Source organism: Heteronotia binoei, chromosome 5, assembly GCF_032191835.1.
Source record: "Heteronotia binoei isolate CCM8104 ecotype False Entrance Well chromosome 5, APGP_CSIRO_Hbin_v1, whole genome shotgun sequence".
Taxonomy (NCBI): domain Eukaryota; kingdom Metazoa; phylum Chordata; class Lepidosauria; order Squamata; family Gekkonidae; genus Heteronotia; species Heteronotia binoei.
The window spans coordinates 31007089-31028340 of NC_083227.1; the positions used below are offsets into that span (position 1 = coordinate 31007089).

The 21252-nt window shown below is 48.7% G+C and overlaps 1 protein-coding gene across 1 annotated transcript in view; it reads left to right on the forward strand.

Moving 5' to 3' along the window:
* The window catches only part of LOC132571352 (methanethiol oxidase-like), a 31473-nt gene that overhangs the window by 7979 nt on the left and 2242 nt on the right, over nt 1-21252 (forward strand). Inside the window, exons 3-8 of the mRNA XM_060238156.1 lie at nt 520-640; nt 2089-2271; nt 4390-4568; nt 9474-9552; nt 12424-12545; nt 13742-13834. Coding sequence (XP_060094139.1) covers nt 520-640; nt 2089-2271; nt 4390-4568; nt 9474-9552; nt 12424-12545; nt 13742-13834 — 777 coding nt within the window. The remainder of the gene's footprint in view (nt 1-519; nt 641-2088; nt 2272-4389; nt 4569-9473; nt 9553-12423; nt 12546-13741; nt 13835-21252) is intronic.

Here is a 21252-nt window from a genome sequence, read left to right on the forward strand (position 1 = left end):
GCCACCCCCGCAGTTCACCTGTGTGCCTCTGGGTGTGACATTTGACTTCTCCAGCTGGGGCAAAACAATGTCTCCTGGCAATCCCGAAGTTCAGTTTATGATCTCGCTGAATTTCAAGTCCTTAGAAAGGAACACGATTTTCAGGGTGTGAGTTTTTGAGAGTTAAGCCTTCATATTTGTCGGATACTGATAGATCTGAGGGGAGTTTTGGCTCTTGAAAGCTCATCCCCTGAAAATCTTGTTGATCTTTAAGGTGCCGCTGGATTGAAATCTAGGTCTTCTTCTGCAGACCAACATGGCTGCCCCTTGGAACCAGGGCTTTTTTTGAGCAGGAACACACAGGAATGCAGTTCTGGCTGGTTTGGTATCTGGGGGTGTGGCCTAGTATGCAAATGATTCCTGCTGGGCTTTTCCTACAACAAAAAGCCCTGCCTGGTTTCAGGCTCCTCGATTACGGGAGGGAAACAGTTCAACTTCATTGTGACTTCATTGCAAATGTGCTTTCCTTCACTTCTGCAGGTGATTGAACCGAAAGAAGTTTTCCAGAAATGTGATTTGGCTTTTCTGCACACCTCTCACTGCCTGGGCAGCGGGGAAGTCATGATCAGTGCTATTGGGGACCCGCGTGGCAACGGAAAAGGTATTTCATGGTATGGCTTCCCACAGGGAATCCTGGCTAAGGGTGGTCTGGACCAGGGGTCTCCAACATGGTGCCTGTGGGTGCCATAGTGCCCCCTGAGACCTTTTCTGGAGCCTGCCAAGTGCTTTTAGGAAGTGAAGGCTCAGCTAGGCTTCTGAATGACTATTGGGAATTATTTTTTCAAATGTGTGTGCGTGTGCGCATGGAAGTCATGGATGACTTTTGGTGACCTATTGTGGGGCTTGGACATTTCAGAGAGGTGGCTTTCTATGACCTGCCACTGCCCCTTGCTCCTGGTATTCCTTGGCGGTCACCAATCCAAGTTCTCAACAGGGTCAGCCTTGCTTAGCTTCTGAGATGTGATGAGACTGGGCTTGCCTGGGCTATCCAGGTCAGGGGTCTTTGCCACAATGGATAGACAGAGCACTCTATCTTGGGCAGTGATGCTCTGTGTTCTTGGGGCTTGGGGGGCAATTGTGGGAGGGATTCTGGAGTTCTGGCCCCACTTGGGGACTTCCTGTTGGCCCCTGAGGTTTGGCTACTGTGTGACCCAGAGTGTTGGACCGGATGGGCCATTGGTTGATCCAACAAGGCTCCTCTTTTATGTTCTTAAGAGCAGAGTGCTGTGAACGGCTATTAGCCATAAAGTATAGATGGAATACTCTGTCTTGGGCAGTGATGCTCTGTCTTTTTGGCGATTGGGGGGAACAGCAGGAGGGCTTCTGGAGTTCTGACCCCACTGGTGGACCTCTGGATGGGCCTTGGGTGGCCACTGTGTGACACAAGTAGTGTTGGACTGGATGGCCTGTTCCAACATGGCTTCTGTTATGTTCTGATGAAGATAAGCGGCCAGAGCCATTCTGTGGCCAGCTGTACCTCCTGGGACAGCCATTTTGTGTCTGCACTCATCACCTTGTGTCAGAATTCCAAAGGTGCCTGCAGTCTCAAAAGAGGATCCCTGGTGTAGTCAGATCCAACCTTTGGTTTCCAAAGGATGCATGCAAGTGCATGGGAATTGAGGGCAGCTCTTATTCCAGGAAAGCACTCGCTGCTGAATTTGCTCGCAACTTAATTCATGCTTGCTGCTTAAATTGAGATGGATTGTTGAAATGGATTCATGCAATCAGGGAAGTCACAGTCTTCAGTTTGCAAGACCTAAGCAAGGCTGTTAATGACAGGACATTTTGGAGGGCATCAGTTCATAGAGTCATCATAAGTTGGAAACAACTTGACAGCCCTGAGCACATGCACTTAATTTTTAAGTATAAACGATTTTAATCAGGGCGTTGATCTTGGTTGTTTTGGGAGCACCTCTTAAATTGATTCAGTGAACAGATTCATCACTTAATTTGTTTTGGATCCCTTCGATTTCATTTTCATCCCACCCCTTGAGCAAGGAGTTCAGGATGGGGTGCATGTCTTGAACAGGGAATTTGTTCTTCTGCCAGGTGGTTTTGTCCTTCTGGATGCGGAGACATTTGAAGTGAAGGGGAACTGGGAGAGACCCACTCAAGCAGCCCCTCAAGGTGGTGATTTCTGGTACCAGCCAAGACACAATGTCATGATGAGCGGTGAATGGGGGATTCCAAAATTCTTTGTCTCCGGGCTCAATCCAACTGACCTGGGGAAAGGTAAGGCTTGACTACAAGGGAATGCATTTATTTATATATTTGTTTATTTCCAGAAATAGAAATATAGAGCTGGAAGGGAACTCAAGGGTCATCTAGTCAACCCCTCAGCACAATGCAGGAAATTCACCTGGGCTTTGGCCACTGTGTGACACAGAGTGTTGGTCTAGATGGGCTACTGGCCTGATCCAACATGGCTTCTCTTATGGTTCTCGCACCACCTCCAGTGGCTCTGTGTCTATATTTTGCCTTTCTCTCCAATGCGACACAGAACAGCTTACACCGTTCTGGAACAAGGGATGAGTCATTCAAACAAAACTACTCTTAACTAAACACCAAAACTGCATTGCAAAACATTTATTTTTCCTGTAGGGTTTCATCTTTTGAAACCATTTTTATTATCTGCTTCTAGCCTGAAAACTGTTTTACGAGCAGGGATGGAATTCTAGCAGGAGCTCCTTTGCATATTAGGCCACACACCCCAGATGTAGCCAATCCTCTAAGAGCTTACAGAAAAGAGCTTTGTAAGCACTAGGAGGATTGGCTACATCAGGGGTGTGCGGCCTAATATGCAAAGGAGCTCCTGCTAGAATTCCACCCCTGTTTACGAGCATCCGTTTAGGCTGGTTAAAAACTATTGGACTTTACATAATATACTTATGAATTATACTTATAAATAAAACATTAAAAATATGCTGGGTTTTGTTCATCTTGTTTATTAAGACATTTATATCCTACTTTTCCTTGTGGTTCAAAGTAGCTTATGAAAACAGTTAAACGGAATAAAATAACAAACCTCCAAATCTCTCCCATCCCACCCTTAAACACATCTGCCAGTTCAAATCCCCTCAAAAGCCCAGGCAAACAGGCAGGTCTTGTGAAGATCTCCAAGGAGGGGGACCCCACAACTATTTGGGAAACCTGTTCCACAGAGCCAGAGCTGTGATGGAAAGGACCTGGGCTCTGGGCAATGACAGACAGGCCACCCTAAGCAGTGCGAAAGCCAACAGATGGCCATAATTGGCACATGGAGACATATGTAAGTAGACATAAGAATGTAAGAGAAGCCATCTTTGATCAGGCCAATGGCCCATCCAGTCCAACACACTGTGGCACACAGCAGCAAAAACCCAGGTGCCATCAGGAGGTCCACCAGTGGGGTCAGAACTCCAGAAGTCCTCCCACTGTTCCCCTCTCAAGCACCAAGAAAACAGAGCATCACTGCCTCAGACATAGTGTTCCATCTATACATTGTGGCTAATAGCCACTAATGGACCTTTGCTCCATATAAGAATATGGGATCACTTGGCTCCTGTGCAGGATCCCGGCGGGGGGCGGGGGCAGCCTTTGTCCCGGCACTCAGCTGTGGAGTCAGGCAGGCAGGTGGCAGACAGGAAGGCACCTCTTACCAGCATTAGGATGAGGAGGGCCAGGACCTCTGGGGGCTGGATTGCCCTTTGGGGGGGTGGGGGTGGCGGCAGCACATGGGTTGACATTTTCCTTGAGCTATCTACTACTACCCCAAGATCTTTCCCCCTCTAATCCACCTTACTTCCCTTTTATCCAGATTAAGCTTCAGTTTCTTCAAGCCTGTCTGGTCCTCTGTGGCTGCTGATCATAGAGCAAACCCTGGCAAAGTCTTGGCTGTTCAGATGGCCATAATTGGCACATGGAGACATATTTAAGGCTTCTTAGGACCAGGAGGTTTCTGGACCAGGATGTCTGTACCATGGCTTGAATGGTTTCTCAGTGACCAGAAGCCTCTTACCACCAGTGGATTCACAGTCGCTCACAGGCTGTCTGATTTTATTTTCCTTCTATGCGAGCCAGTTTGGTGCAATGGTTAAGTGCGTGGACCCTTATCTGGGGGAACCGGGTTTGATTCCCCACTTCTCCATTTGCAGCTGCTGGAATGGCCTTGGGTCAGCCATAGCTCTCTCATGAATTATCCTTGAAAGGGCAGCTGCTGTAAGAGCTCTCTCAGACCCACGCACCTCACAGGGTGTCTGTTGTGGGTGGGGGGAGGTAAAGGAGATTGTGACTGCTCTGAGACCCTGAGATTCAGCGTATAGGGCGGGATATAAATCAAATTTCTCCTCCTCCTCCTCCGTCCACCTTCAGGACGCTATGGTCGTCGCTTGAACGTCTGGGACTGGACCACCCACTGCCTTCTCGAGTCGATTGATTTAGGGGAGGATTCCACCCCCGTTGCAGTCCGGTTCCTGCACAACCCCGATGCTGCACATGGAATGGTGATCTGTGGAATCTCGGGCATCATCATGCACTTCTACAAGACACAGGTGAACATCAGCAACTGTTTATGAACAGTAATAAGAAAATGGCCAGTTGAGATTTCTTGCCTGAATAGGGTTGCCAAGTCCAATTCCAGAAATATCTGGGGACTTTGGGGGTGGAGCCAGGAGACTTTCGGGGTGGAGCCAGGAGACTCTGGGCTGGAGCTAGGAGCAAGGGTGTGACAAGCACAATTGAACTCCCAAGGGAGTTCTGTCCATCACAATTAAGGGACCTCACAACTTTTTAAATGCCTTCCTTCCCTCCACCCTCCCCTTCTCTGATTTCTTTCCCCCCAGCAAGCTGGGGACACATTTTACTGACCTCAGAAGGATGGAAGGCTGAGTCAAACTGGAACCGGCTACCTGAACCAGCTTCCGCTGGGATCGAACTCAGGTTGTGAGCAGAGGGCTCCAGCTGCAGTACTGCAGCTTTATTGTGTGGTCCCCTTTAAATGTGATGGCCAGAACTCTTGTGCTTGCCACATCCTTGCTCCTGGCTCCACCCCCAAAGTCTCCTGCCTCCACCCTCAAAGTTCCCAGATATTTCTTGATTTGGACTCAGCAATCCTAGTCAGCTTCCCATCAGGTGACTTTCCAGCCCCGGGCTCCAAATGGGCAGCCAGCAAAACCAGTTGCAGAGAAGCCGCTGTGTCTGGGGACTAATGTGCTCCAGAGAGCGGCTAAAAGAAGAAGACGTCAAGCAGGGAGGTCGCTGGCCTCAGCCCAAGCAGCAGTTTTACCTGGCTCCTGTCAGCCCTTGCAAATTTGGCAAAAAAACAAGAGAGGATTGGCACAGCGGAAGAATTAATTTTAATTAACTCAGAGACCCCTCTGAGCGTCTCTGAGCAAATTGCAATTAATTCTCCTTCTCTCTCTCTCTCTCTCATCTGGCGCTCTGTGTTCGCTGGGGCCCTCTTTTTCTCGCTCCTGCCTCTGAGGTGAAATCAGAGAAGGGGAGGGTGGAGGCAGGCCAGGAGCATGGCGAGCCACGAGTCCGGGTCCTAGAAGGACCCAGATTCGCAGCTCGCCACGCTCCTGGCCTGCCTCCAGCCTCCCCTTCTCTGATTTTATCTCAGAGGCGGTGCGGAGCGGGCGACGCCACCGCTGCGCTGCCGCCTCTTCTCCGTAGCTGCTCCTCCGAGATGGGCTCAGGCTGAGCCCATCTCGGAGGAGCAGCTACGGAGAAGAGGCGGCAGCTACGTAGCGGCGTTGCCCGCTCCGAGATGGGACAGCTTGCCACGCTCCTTGGCGCCATTTCCCCCTCCTCCCCCCGCTTCTGTTTTTTTGGGGGGCGGGGGGAAGAGGCTGGAAATCCTGGGGTCCCCCGCCAGGGCAGGAGGGTTGGGAAGCCTATGACTGAAGCAGAGATGGTGGTGGTGGACAGTCCCAGTTACCCAAGGTCACCAGCACTGAGGAGTTCACTGCTGATCTTTTCATGGTCTTTAGCCCAGGGGTGGAATTCTAGCAGAAGCTCCTTTGCATATTAGGCCACACCCCTTGATGTAGCCAATCCTCCAAGAGTTTACAAAAAAGAGCCTTGTAAGCTCTTGGAGGATTGGCTACATCAGGTGTTGTGGCCTAATATGCAAAAGAGCTCCTGCTAGAATTCCACCCTTGCTTTAGCCCATAACAAAGGTTTTAAATCCTATAGAGCTGGGGTCCCCAACGTGGTGCCTGCGAGCACCTTTCCTGGCACCCAGAAAGTGTGTTGAGAAAGTGGGTGGGGTCAGATGGGCCTTTTGCCCAACAAGGTTTCTTATCGGCCACTGGAGATTTGATTGGCTCTGCAGATTTTGTTTTAAAAAACCCTTGCTTTGGCAACAGCTGCCACATCAGCACAAGCATCTTCACCGTGTGACTGAAAGTAAGCTGTGGCAGCCATATTTTTGCTGGCTCTGCCTCCTTCAGTAGCCATTTTCTGTCAGCCATTTTGTGGCTGCATACACCAAGCTGGGCCAGCATTCAAAACGTGTCCCCTGAAAATGTTGGGGACCCCTCCCCTGTAAACTTGGAGGCCAACAAGATTTAGGGCAAGGGTATTAAACTCATTTGTTATAATGGCCGGATCTGACATAGATGAGACCTTATTGGGCTGGGCCATGTGTGTCATAAAATATAATGGCTAGTAGCAGAGTTATAAACTTTATAAAGGACAGAGACAAACACAATTAAAGATTTTTTTAAAAGCTTAAAACATGCTTAAAATATTAGCACTTGTTGGTCTTAAAGATGCCTTTTTTTTGTATCTCTCCCATGGGATCCAGGGAATTGGGCAAAGGAAGCTCTGGTTCTTTCTCTCTCTGCCCAGGAGACCAGGAGGGGGAGGAGCCTCAGCCAATAGAAGGAAGACAGGCTTGGCTCAGTAGCTCTGGTGTGTTTCTTTGCAAAACCTGAGCTGCTGGCTCAAAACTCACTTCCTCATCTGCCCTCAGCTCCTCTGCAAGATGGTGAACTCTGCATGGTTGCCTTACAAGCAAAAGGGAGAAGGCATGTTTGATTAAGATGTTCAGAGTACAACAGCACAGCAGAGACAAATGTGCTTTTCAGCCTTAGGGGACGGCAACAAACATTCAGCAGCTATGGCCTATAAATCGAATAAAATGAAATGGCCTTCACAGTTCCACTGCAAGGATAATGGGTCTTTTGGCTTCCCAGAAGAGGGTGTTCAGGCCCATGTTTAATCCTCCCCAGCATTTCTGGGGCTGGAAGGTCCCCATATGCTGCTGCCAGGCTGGCCTAGATGGGGCAACGGTCTGATTCTGTATCAGGCAGCACTCACATTGAAATCAACAACTTCCCATACACAGGGCTTTTATTACAGGGCCTACTGTAAGCTCTTGGAGGATTGGCTAAATCAGGGGTGTGTGGTCTAATATGCAAAGGAGTTCCTGCTACAAAAAAAAAAAAAGCCCTGCCATATAGATGCTTTCTCTGTTGTGGCTCCCACCCTGTGGAATGGCCTGCAGGAGGAAGTCACGAAAACTCCCACTCTTCTGGCTGTCTGCAAACGATGCAAAACTTTCCTGCACAGGTAATAAGGCTGTGTGGTACATTTTGGTTTTACAAACGTGCTTGGAAAAGTGATTAGAGATTGTGGTCTGTACTGCTGCGCTGAGCTGATTGAAAGCAGGATCAAGATGCTTAGCCGTGTTTTAGTCTGTCTGTTGCAGTAGAAAAGGGCAAGAGTCCAGTGGCACCTTCAAGACGAGCAAAATTTGTGACAGGGGAAGAACTTTCATAAGTCACTGCTCACTTCTTCAGATACAGCTAGAATGTGAGTCCATCTGTCCTTATATCACTGTCCTTATAGCCAGCAGTCGTTTTGTAGAAAAATAGGTGGTGGAGCTCATCATGTTATGTAGCTACACATACTGTTCAATGGACAAGGAGGTGGAACTCTCAGAAAGGTTCAGGAGCTGCGCTCCTGTGAGCTCCCACTGAATCTGTGGCCTGCTTATAGCTGTATTTGAAGAAGTGAAAAGTGACTCACAAAAGCTCCTCCCGTGCCTCAAATGTTGTTGGTCTTTAAGGGGCTTCTGGACTCTTGGACTGATTTTCCACAAGGTTTGCTCTGGGTGGAGAACCCTTTTGCTCACGAGGCTTCTTTCACACAAGTTGCCCCGGAGCTGCAAGTTGCCATGCGCTCTTCTGCAGAAAGCAGGATCTTCTTCCAAGTGTTTTCTGCTTCCCACGGGAGTAGACTTGCCAATCCCCAGGTCCCAGCAGGGGTTCTCTCGCTTTCCCAGTCTCCTTCCCACTCCCAGATAGCTGGCTGGCAGGGGGAAGCCCCGCCCCCACAGCCACCATGTGCCTTTCCACCTCTGGAGGCTTCTGACTCCACTTGGAAAGGCTTCCTCTTGGGATGGTGTGTCTGTGTCTTTAAGGCTGAATGGGGGCAGGGGAAGCAGGCAGAACAACATGGCTGCTCCCAGTGATTGTGAAAGCAGCCCAGACCCTACAATGGTTGCACAATCTTTTCAGAGGTTGTTTGCATAGGAAAGGTAAACTTGAACCTTACTCTGTGTTACTTTGAAAAGTTGGAAGTTCAGCAACTCGTGAGTAGAGATGCCAATCTTCAGGTGGGAGAAGGCCCTCCCCCACTTCGGAGTAGTCAGAAATGGGGGGGGGAGGGAAATAGCTGCTGGGCACTTCATTATTTCCTATGGAGATCGATTCCCATAGGGTATAATGGAGAATTGATCTGGGGGTATTTGGGGCTCTGGAGGGGCTGTTTTTTTAAGGTAGAGGCACCAAATTTTCAGCATAGCATTTGGTGCCTCTCCTCAAAACGCCCTCCAAGTTTCACAAAGATTGGACCAGGGGGTCCAATTCTTTGAGCCCCAAAAGAAGGTGTCCCTATCCTTCATTATTTCTAATGCAGGGAAGGCATTTAAAAGGTGTGCAGTTCCTTTAAATGTGATGGCCAGAATTCCCCTTAGAGTTCAATTGTGCTGTCACAACTTTGCTTATGGCTCCACCCCAATGTCTTCTGGCTCCACCCCCAAAGTCCCCAGATATTTCTTGAATTGGACTTGGCAACCCTACGCAAGAAAATGGCACATCAACTCACAGCTCCAGGGCAACTTGTGCAAAAATGGAGAGAAGCCCCTGGAGCAAAAGGACTCTCCACCCAGAGCAAGCCCTAGTGTGAAATTGGCTTTGGTCTTTTCTACTGCAAGTAGAATGCTATTTATGTAATTGTTGTTCTGCTTAATGGGCTGTGTGAATACTTATGCCATGCTGCATTTCTTTCTGGTGGTTCCAGACTGCTAAAATCCCAATGGATTGGTTACTGATTGTCCCGTTTTGTCATTTGTACTGACTCACTCTGTGTAACTTGCCTAAAGTCCCTGTGAAAAAGGTGAACTATAAATAACATAAATAAATAAATGATATGTATTTCTTTCACAGGATGGAAGTTGGACAGCAGAGAAAGTGATCCAGATTCCAAGCAAGAAAGTGTCAGGATGGTCATTACCTGAAATGCCAGGTTGGTCAGAAGAATGGAGTTTGGGACTGTTCTGTACACTTTCCTCCATCTCTGCTCTTTGCAAACCACAGTTGGTTTTAGCAAATCCTTTTGTTAGCTTCCTGAGAAGACAAGCAACTGTGCCCCCTACTGGAAGAGCAGAGACTCTGGCCTGTGTCAATCATGCCTTGGTCTGTTTGCAGTGCACACCATGAGGGAGTGTCTGGTTGCATCCATAGCAGCACCATTTTGCTCTCCCTTGGTTTCAGCTTCCCAGTTCAAGTGGTGTTTTTTGGTGATTAACACATGGAATTCACTGCCACAGGAGGTGATGACGGCTGCCAGCACAGACAGCTTCAAGAGGGGATTGGATGAACATATAGAGCAGAGGTCCATCAGTGACTCTTAGCCACATGGTATTGATGGAACCCTCTGTCTGGGGCAGTGATGCTCTGTATTCTTGTTGCTTGGGGGGTGGGGTGGCACAGTGGGAGGGCTTCTAGTGTTCTGGTCCCACTGGTGGACCTCCTGATGGTACCTGGTTTTTTGGCCACTGTGTGACATAGTGATGGACTGGATGGCCCATTGCCCTGATTCTACATGGCTTCTCTTATGTTCTTATGACCTTCCACATGCTGTTTTTCTCCAGTTATCTGCTTTCTAGACAGTCCTTCAGTTTGCTTTGATCTGCTTGGGTATGCTGTCTCTGGCAAGAATGTAATCCAAGTGCATTTGCATGCTTCCTGGATGGGAAGTGTGCTTTTCCAACCTCTTGCCCACAGTGGCACCCAGAGCTTTTTAAAAGCAGGAACACACAGGGATGCAGTTTTGGCTAGCTTGACATCAGGGTGCGTGGCCTAATATGCAAATGAGTTCATGCTGGGCTTTTTCTACAAAAAAAGCCCTCTTGGCACCATTTCCCTGTTGGGCCACCATTTTCCCTACTCTGCCACTAGTGGGCTTTTGACTGGCTTTTGAAGATAATTGATAGTTGCAATATTGCTAGAGCATTATAATGCTATAGCGATATAGCAGCCAGCATTTTAAAAAAAAAGAATGCAGCACTCCAGTGGCAAGTGGGGGGAATAGTAGCCACAAGGGGAGGAAAGTACATAAGAAACCTACATCTGGATGCTCCACTGCCACTGTCAAACTCTCTTTATTCTAGGGTTGCCAACCTCCAGGTAGGGCAATCACTTAAAGATAAACTGTGTACACAATAGATAAAATCAACTTGTAATGTATCGCAATAACAATGCTGTCAGAAACAATACTATTGAAAGCATACAATGAACAGAATTCTTGCAGTCCAATGTAGTCACTTTCTTCGCTCCTCAGTTGCAATACGCGTACAATTCTAGTATAACAGTTTAATGCATGATATGCCAATGATGCAGGCATAGAAGAAAATAATGTTCAACAGCATGTGGCTGTGGCAACATGCTCCCTAGGTTCCTGGTTAGCATGTTTTGATAAGCAACCTTCTTCCTGACCACGTTGCTGATCTAGGAACCTTTGCTCAATGTTATTGCTAACACATTAGTCTCGGCACTTCAGAAAGGTAAAACGGAGAGCCATTTTGCCTTTCTGAAGTGACTGTAGGCCCTATTTTTGATCCTATTTGCAGGGAAGAGTAGTGACCTTGTGAGATGTAGAAGGTTGCCTGTTGTCACCTTTCTTTAGGTACCAGACTAGTCCTTCAGAGGGCAGACCTACACCTTTCATTGCACCGATGTGTTCAGAACACAGAATCGATGCAGCTATTGCTTGGTCCCTTTAAATCATTTATTTGAGAAAAAAGATTCAAGCATTTAAACATCAGACCATTTTTAAAAAAAAAAAAAAAACTCAGCTGAATGCTTTCCTTCAGCCAATTCACTGCAAAACGCATCATGAGGTGGAGTTTCGATATCTGGCCTCAAAAAACTGCTAGTGATTAGAATAAGGGAAGAGACATAAGAGAATATAAGTGAAGCCATATTGGATCAGGCCAATGGCCCATCCAGTCCAATGCTCTGTGTCATGCAGTGGCCCCCAAAAAAACAGGCGCCATCAGGAGGTTCACCAGTGGGACCAGGACGCTAGAAGCCCTCCCACTGTTTTCCCCCCGCCCCAAGCACCAAGAATACAGAGCATCACTGCCCCAGACAGAGTTCCAACATACGCTGTGGCTAATAGCCACTGATGGACCTCTGCTCCACATGCTTATCCAATCCCCTCTTGAAGCTGTCTATCCCCTCTTGAAGCCCTCTTGAGCCAGTTTGGTGTAGTGGTTAAGTGTGTGGACTCTTATCTGGGAGAACCGGGCTTGATTCCCCACTCCTTCACATGTACCTGCTGGAATGGCCTTGGGTTAGCCATAGCTATTGCAGGAGTTGTCCTTGAAAGGGCAGCTGCTGTGAGAGCCCTCTCAGCCCCACCCACCTGACAGGGTGTCTGTTGTGGGGGGAGAAGATATAGGAGATTGTAAGCCGCTCTGAGACTCTGATTCAGAGAGAAGGGTGGGGTATAAATCTGCAGTCTTCTTCTTCTATGCTTGTAGCTGCCACCACCTCCTGTGGCATTGAATTCTATGTGTTAATCACCCTTTGGGTGAAGCAGTACTTCCTTTTATCTGTTCTAACCCGACTGCTCAGCAATTTCATTGAGTGCCCACAAGTTCTCGTATTGTGAGAAAGGGAGAAAAGTAATTCTTTCTCATCTTCTCTATCCCATGCATAATCTTAGATCCAAGAGGGCAGCCATGATCCTCTCGTCTGATGAAGTGTGCTTAGAGAGGACACGAAAACTTATGTTCTCAATAAAACTTGGTTGGACTTAAAGGTGCAACTCGACTACTGCCATGCATAATCTTGTAAACATATATACCCCCACCTTCTTATCTTTCTACAGCCTTATGCGCCGACATGGTCATTTCATTGGACGATCGGTTCATATATATAAGCAACTTTCTTCATGGCGACATCCGTCAGTATGACATCACCAACCCTTTCTGCCCCAAGTTGGTTGGCCAGGTAAGCATCTTTCTTCAAAGATCCTTTTCTCTCTGATGGGAGAGGCAGCCAGGCATATGCGATCATGCATCAGAATTAAAATCCACTAAGATGACATCACCAAGGGGAGACCCAGGGCTCAGTTGTAGAGTGGCATGTAGAAGGTTCAGTCCCAGCTAAAAGGTGGCCCCAAAAAACTAGTCCTTCAGAGGGCAGACCTACACTAGTCCTTCAGAGGGCAGACCCTTAACCTGCCTGTGGGCATCCCATTTCTTCCTTGCAAAGGGAGAGGGGAAGAGTCCTGGGAAGTAATTCTGGGTCACCCATCAGCATCATGCCAAGAAATGGAAGCTATTAGGCTGAATGCAACGGATTCGATTTGCTAACAGCCATGCCTTTCACCTCAGCCTAAAAGATTCTTTTGGCATTGGGCTTTTTTTCCCTGGGCAGTTGAATGGATCTACTGGATCCAAAACCTTTTCTGCATTCTCATTTTTGTCACTTTCATGTCCCTACTGCTTCGGGGGGGGGGGGTGTTGGTTGTTGTTGTTTTTTGCTTTTCTATGCTTCCTGAGAGCCAGTTTGGTGTAGTGGTTAAGAGCAGTGGACTCTAATCTGGAGTACAGGGCTTGATTCCCCACTCATCCACATAAAGCCAGCTGGGTGACCTTGGGCCAGTCACAGTTTTCTCAAGAGCAGTTCTCTCAGAGCTCTTTCAGCCCCACTTACCTCCTGGATGTCTGTTGTGGGGAGAGGAAGGGCAGGATATTGTAAGCTGTTCTGAGTCTCCAAGTGAAGGGCGGGGTGTAAATCCAGTCTCTTCTTTCTCTTCCTTTAGCACTTGATTGAATATTACATCACTGTGCATCTGGCATATTTCCCTGCAGTTTTAAAGCATTAGGAAATATGGCGGACATACAGTGATGAAATATTGAATCAGCCACTAGAGGGAGCAAAACACATATGGAAAAGAGAAAACCCTGAATAGGGACACATAAGTGACAAAAAGGAGAATGCAGAAGAGCCCATGGTCTTGATTTCAATCCTTTTAATCCCTTCTTTCTGCTTGAACCAAGGTGCCGAGATATTATTAATATGCTATTCTGCATCAGATTATCATGGCATTTTATAGACAGCCCCTCTGACCCATTGGTTCTTTCATTTGACCAATCCCGTCTCTTTTTGGGTGGCGGTTGGGGATCTTTGTGTGCACACAGGTGTTTGTGGGCGGCAGCATCCCAAAAGGCGGGGTGGTCACTGTCCTTGAAGACCCAGAGCTGGACTGCCAACCTGATCCTTTAATCATCCAGGTGAGTCAATCACAAATGGAGGGGGAGAGTGGAGGCTGGGTGGGCAGGATACCAACTCTGGCTTGGAAAATACCTGGAGATTTGGGAGTGGAGGTGAAGAGAGTGGAGTTTGGGGAGGGGAGGAACCTCAGCATGATATAACCCCATAGAGTACACCATCCAAGCAGCCATCTTCTCCAAGGGAAATTATCTCTGTAGAGATCTCTGGGAACACTCCAGGCCCCACCTGGAGGCTGGTAACCCTAGCGGGCAGGCAATACTGCCCCCATTGTTGTTCTTAAGGTGCTGAGTCTCAGCTACCTCAAATGAAAAAAAGGATGCGTTATGAGTCCCTGAACACTCTCTATTTATTGAATACATTTCAGGGCCTTTTTTTGTAGCAGGAACTGCTTTGCATATTAAGGCCACACATCCTTAAAGAGCTTACAGGGCTCTTAGTACAGGGCCTACTGTAAGTTCTTGGAGGATTGACTACATCGGGGTGTGTGGCCTAATATGCAAAGGAGTTCTTGCTACAAAAAAAGCCCCAATACATTTATTAGCACCTTTCTACATTACAGAATCTCAAGGTGATTTACAGTGCAGAAAACCCTCAACAAAACAATAAAACACATTAAAAACCATGAATTAAGACCAACAGTTTAAAATTCGTGGTAAACAGAAAAACTGAAATTAATCAAATGCTATCAGTTTTCACCTGCCTCTTAAAGGTTGAGGGGACACTAAGTTGAGCCAGACACTAGAAGGATTGTTCCATAGTTGTGGGGCTGCCACCAAAAAGGCCCTGTCTCATCTACCCACTAGACAAGCACTTTTGTTGCTGGGACAGTCAAGAGTGCCTCTCCTTGTGATCTTAGATCCTGGGCAAGAACTCTCACCTCAGATGTCACTTGCATCTTCTTGGGGTTTTTTTCTTTTTTTCTTTTGCCCTTAAGTCAAAGCTGATCTATGGTGACCCCATATGATTTTGAAGGCAAGAGATGTTCAGAGGTAATTCGCTGTTGTCTGCCTCTGCACCTTGACCCTGGTATTCCTTAGAGGTCTCCCTTCCAAGTACTAGCCAAAACTGACCTTGTTTAGTTTCCGAGATCTGACGAGATCAGGCCAGCCTAGGCCTGGTTTGGACCCCAGAATCCCCATTCTGCTTCCATGAGAGCATCCCCCACCCCTCAAAATCATGTGTGCTGACTGCATCACTGAACCTCACAGTACCGGCAACTCCAGCAGGTCCTAAGAGCAGAATATGGGCCACACTAAGATTGCCAAGTCCAATTCAAGAAATATCTGGGGACTTTGGGGATGGAGCCAGGAGACTTTGGGGTGGAGCCAGGAGATATCGGGGGTGGAGCCAGGAGCAAGGTTGTGACAAGCATAATTGAACTCCAAAGAAAATTCTGGCCATCACATTTAAATGCCTTCATAAGAACATAAGAACATAAGAGAAGCCATGTTAGATCAGGCCAATGGCCCATCCAGTCCAACATTCTGTGTCACACAGCGGCCAATTGGAAATTGGAAATTTCCCTCCATTGGAAATAATGAAGAACAGGGGCACCTTTTTTGGGGGCTCATAGAACTGGACCCATCCTTTTTAAACTTGGAGGGTGTTTTGAGGAGCGGCACCAGATGCTATGCTGACCATTTGGTGCCTCTGTCTCAAAAAACAGCCCCGCCTAGAGCCCCAGATAGCCATGGATCAATTCTTCCATTATACCCTATGGTAATTGGTCTTCATAGGGAATAATGGAGTGCCCAGCAGACATTCCCCCCTCTAAACCAGGTAGGGTGGCCAGACCGTCCCGGTTGCCCGGGACTTTCCCGGGTCTGGCCCCTGTTTCCCGCCTCCCGCCCTGGCTATACCGGGACCATTAAAACGTCCCGGTTTAGCCAGCTGGCCGCGCGCGCGGGCGGGGAAGGCAGCGAGTGAGGGAGCCAGCGCATGCGTAGGGCCCGCCACACCGTCGTGCGCACGCACAGGGCGCTGGCTCCCTCACTCGCCGCCAGCAGCGCCGCCAGCAGCACTGCACCAGCCTCCCGCCTGCCCCACCCCCGCCCTCGAGGCTCGCCCCCCCCCACCCCCGCCCTCTCCTGCTGCCCGCCCGCCGCCCGCTTACCTCCTCGGAGGCCTCGGCTGGCCAGCCGAGGTCTACGAGGCTCGCCCCCCCCACCCCCGCCCTCTCCTGCTGCCCGCCCGCCGCCTGCTTACCTCCTCGGAGGCCTCGGCTGGCCAGCCGAGGCCTTCGAGGCTCGCCCCCCCCACCCCCGCCCTCTCCTGCTGCCCGCCCGCCGCCCTCTTACCTCCTCGGAGGCCTCGGCTGGCCAGCCGAGGCCTACGAGGCTCGCCCCCCCCACCCCCGCCCTCTCCTGCTGCCCGCCCGCCGCCCGCCGCCCGCTTACCTCCTCGGAGGCCTCGGCTGGCCAGCCGAGGCCTACGAGGCTCACCCCCCCACCCCCGGTCTCTCCTGCTGCCCGCCCGCCGCCCGCCTCCCTCCTCGGACGCCTCGGCTGGCCAGCCGAGGCCTACGAGGCTCGCCCCCCCACCCCCGCCCTCTCCTGCTGCCCGCCCGCCGCCCGCTTACCTCCTCGGAGGCCTCGGCTGGCCAGCCGAGGCCTACGAGGCTCGCCCCCCCCACCCCCGCCCTCTCCTGCTGCCCGCCCGCCGCCCGCCTCCCTCCTCGGACGCCTTGGCTGGCCAGCCGAGGCCTACGAGGCTCGCCCCCCCACCCCCGCCCTCTCCTGCTGCCCGCCCGCCGCCCGCGTCCCGCTTCCCTCCTCGGAGGCCTCAGCTGGCCAGCCAAGGCCTACGAGGCTCGCCCCCCCAACCCCCGCCCTCTCCTGCTGCCCGCCCGCCGCCCGCTTACCTCCTCGGAGGCCTCGGCTAGCCAGCCGAGGCCTACGAGGCTCGCCACCCCCAATCACCGCCCTCTCCTGCTCCCCGCCCGCCCCCCGTCACCTGCTCGGCGGCTGGGCCCTCCGGCCCAGGCGCCGAGCAATCCCCGGGCTTGCCTGGCTGCGCCGCTGCCCTCCAGCAGCCAGCGCCGGCCTCGCCGCCGCCGCCGGACTCGTCGCCGCTGAAAGAAGGTAAGGGGGCCGAAAGCAGGGGGGGGGCGGCCTTCCTTCCTTCCCTCCCTCCTCCCTTCCTTCCCTTCCTTCCTTCCTTCCTTCCTTCCTTCCTTCCTTCCTTCCTTCCTTCCTTCCTTCCTTTCTTTCTTTCTTTCTTTCTTTCTTTCTTTCTTTCTTTCTTTCTTCCTTCCTTACCTCCCCCTTCCTTCCTTCCTTCCTTCCTTCCTTCCTTCCTTCCTTCCTTCCTTCCTTCCTTCCTTCCTTCCTTCCTTCCTTCCTTCCTTCCTTCCTTCCTTCCTTCCTTCCTCCCTTCCTCCCTTCCTCCCTTCCTCCCTTCCTCCCTTCCTCCCTTCCTCCCTTCTTCCCTTCTTCCCTTCTTCCCTTCCCTTCCCTTCCCTTCCCTTCCCTTCCCTTCCCTTCCCTTCCCTTCCCTTCCCTTCCCTTCCCTTCCCTTCCCTTCCCTTCCCTTCCTTATCTTCTTATGTGGCACAGGGCTTCTCTTATGTTCTTATGTGGCACAGAGTGTTGCACTGGATGGGCCACTGGCCTGATCCAACAGGGCTTCTCTTATGTTGTTATGTGATGCAGAGTGTTGGACTGGATGGGCCACTGGCCTGATCCAACAGGGCTTCTCTTATGTTGTTATGTGATGCAGAGTGTTGGACTGGATGGGCCACTGGCCTGATCCAACAGGGCTTCTCTTATGTTCTTATGTGATGCAGAGTGTTGGACTGGATGGGCCACTGGCCTGATCCAACAGGGCTTCTCTTATGTTCTTATGTGATGCAGAGTGTTGGACTGGATGGGCCACTGGCCTGATCCAACAGGGCTTCTCTTATGTTCTTATGTGACGCAGAGTGTTGGACTGGAGGGGCCACTGGCCTGATCCAACAGGGCTTCTCTTATGTTCTTATGTTCTAATGTTTTACCATCTTAATATAATTTGTAAATTTTAACTTGTAATTTATCTTAAGTTGGATTTTATATGCAACACAGAGTGTTGGACTGGAGGGGCCACTGGCCTGATCCAACAGGGCTTCTCTTATGTTCTTATGTGACGCAGAGTGTTGGACTGGATGGGCCACTGGCCTGATCCAACAGGGCTTCTCTTATGTTCTTATGTGACGCAGAGTGTTGGACTGGATGGGCCACTGGCCTGATCCAACAGGGCTTCTCTTATGTTCTTATGTGACGCAGAGTGTTGGACTGGAGGGGCCACTGGCCTGATCCAACAGGGCTTCTCTTATGTTCTTATGTTCTAATGTTTTACCATCTTATTATAATTTGTAAATTTTAACTTGTAATTTATCTTAAGTTGGATTTTATATGCAACACAGAGTGTTGGACTGGAGGGGCCACTGGCCTGATCCAACAGGGCTTCTCTTATGTTCTTATGTTCTAATGTTTTACCATCTTATTATAAATTGTAAATTTTAACTTGTAATTTATCTTAAGTTGGATTTTATATGCAACACAGAGTGTTGGACTGGAGGGGCCACTGGCCTGATCCAACAGGGCTTCTCTTATGTTCTTATGTTCTAATGTTTTACCATCTTGTTATAATTTGTAAATTTTAACTCGTAATTTATCTTAAGTTGGATTTTATATGCAACACAGAGTGTTGGGACTGGAGGGGCCACTGGCCTGATCCAACAGGGCTTCTCTTATGTTCTAATGTTTTACCATCTTGTTATAATTTGTAAATTTTAACTTGTAATTTATCTTAAGTTGGATTTTATATGCAACTTAGGGTGCATTTCATGCCTGCTGAGTTGTGTTCAATCTATATTACAGTTTCTGAGTTGCTGTGAATTGAGACACTCACTTTCCAGTGTGTTCCTCCTCCACATTCTTTAAAAAGATATCTCTGTCCACCTTCACATTATGTGTGCAAGTGTGAACTTTCAAGTAATCAGGCACATAGTAGAAAGATTTATGATGTGGTGAAGAAAATGCCTTTTCCTTTTTAGCCAAGCCAAGTCAAGCCAGTCAAGATGCGGGGCTTGGAGAACGCATTTAAAGTTGCCTCCCTCATTCCCTCCCTCTTGCTCTATCACTTTCTCTTCCTCATGTTCATGTCTTGCGGTTCTCAAACATCTGACATTTCTTCTATGTGACAAGCAAATCTGGCCACCCCTGTTATAGAGCCTACTTCTAGTTAATGCCCCATCTTTCAAAAAAACATTTTGAATCATTCTACATAGACATAAAGCAACTGCAAATGCTTTACATAAGAAGCATATAATAATCTTTAATACAAGCAGCTTCCGGCAGGTGGCGCGGGGGAAATGATGTCACAGGAAGTGATGCCACTTCCTGCTTCCGGCAGGTGGCGCGGGGGAAATGATGTCACAGGAAGTGATGTCACTTCCTGCTTCCGGCAGGTGGTGTGGGGGAAATGATGTCACAGGAAGTGATGTCACTTCCTGCTTCCGGCAGGTGGCATGCCGTCACCGGAAGTGACGTCACCGGAAGTGATGTCACTTCCTGCTTCCGGCAGGTGGCGCGGGGGAAATGATGTCACAGGAAGTGATGTCACTTCCTGCTTCCGGCAGGTGGCGCGGGGGAAATGGTGTCACAGGAAGTGATGTCACTTCCTGCTTCCGGCAGGTGGCGTGATGTCACCGGAAGTGACGTCACTTCCTGTTTCCGGAGGCGCGCGCGCACCCCTACCTCCCCCCCCCCAAAGTGTCCCTGGCTAGCCTTCAGACATTATGGCCACCCTAAAACCAGGGGATCCCCTGCCCCCACCTGGCGATTAGGCAACCAGAAAAGAGTTACACAGGGTGTGGAACTGAAGAACAAGCGTAAGCACCGTGTATCACTTACTCCTGTGATAGAGTTACTCTTGACAAACCAATAAAAAAATATATCAAAATTGTGTCCAAAAATATTATATTTATTTATTAAGTGGTAAGTCACAACCACAAGGGTATGAAGATTTTTTTGAGGTCAAAAATTAGTTCCCATGAGGAAAAAAAAGCTGACAGGCAAAACCTGTTTGAAAAGATGATTCTTAAAGACATAGAATGGCTTGAAAGTAAATGTATGAATTCATGGAATAATTTATCTGGTTTAGACAGAAGATGCTTGAGTGATCTATCAAAGGATGAAAACATGGTTATTAAACAAGCAGACAAGGGTGGGGCAATTGTTCTTTTGGATAAGGAGATATATGTGACTGAAGACAAACGACAGCTTGATGATAGGAATTTTTATATTCTGTTATCGTCTGAACCTACCAAAGAAATAGAGAAATTAATTAACATTACAGTAACTGAGGCCTGTGAAATGGGCTATATTTCTGAAACAACTTACGGTTTTTTGATTAAACGAAACCCAAGGGTATCGGTTTTTTACGTATTACCCAAAATTCATAAACAGACCTTTCCCCCACCAGGACGTCTGATTTTGTCAGCAAAACTGATTTTGTCAGTTTTGGAACCCTTAGCCCAGTATATTGATTATTTCATTAAGCCTTTTGTATCTTGTATTCCATCTTTTTTAAAAGATACTTTGGATTTTATCAACAGCATTGAAGGCAAAACTATTTCCCAGGGGGCAGTATTGGTTTCTTTAGATGTTAATTCTCTTTACATCCAAATTCCTCATGATGAAACTAGGCTTGCAATAGAGGAAGTATTGCTGAAAAAGGAAAGCCAGGATCCTCCAACTTTTTTTCTAATAGAATTATTGGACATAATTTTTGAAAAAACATATTTTTGTTTTGGAGAAGATTTTTTTCAACAAATCAAAGGGGTTTCTATGGGTAGTGCTTATGCCCTGAGCATAGCCTGCCTATTTATGGGAAAATTGGGAAATGGTGTGATTTGTAATGCCAGCGTTAATCCATTTTTGAATAAGATCTAGCGGCCCCATGGTGCAGAGTGGAAAAGCAGCAGTACTGTGGTCTGAACTCTGCTCACAACCTGAGTTCAATTCCGGCGGAAGCTGGATTCAGGTAGCCGGTCCAAGATTGACTCAGCCTTCCATCCTTCTGAAGTCGGTAAAATGAGTACCCAGCTTGCTGGGGGGAAAGTGTAAAAGACTGGGGAAGGCAATGGCAAACCACCTCATAAAAAGTCTGCTGTGAAACTGTTGTGAAAGCAACGTCACCCCAGAGTCGGAAACAACTGGTGCTTGCACAGGGGACCTTTCTTTTCCATATTTCAAACATTTTATAAATGACATTATAGTCATTTATGAGGATGAAAGTTCCATAGAAGAATGGGTACTTTGGCTTAACACCATACACCATTCAATTAAGTTCTCCCATAAATAGGATAAAAATTCTATCACCTTTCTAGACACTGAGGTTTTTAGAACTGCTGAAAATAAAATAGCCATAAGAAATA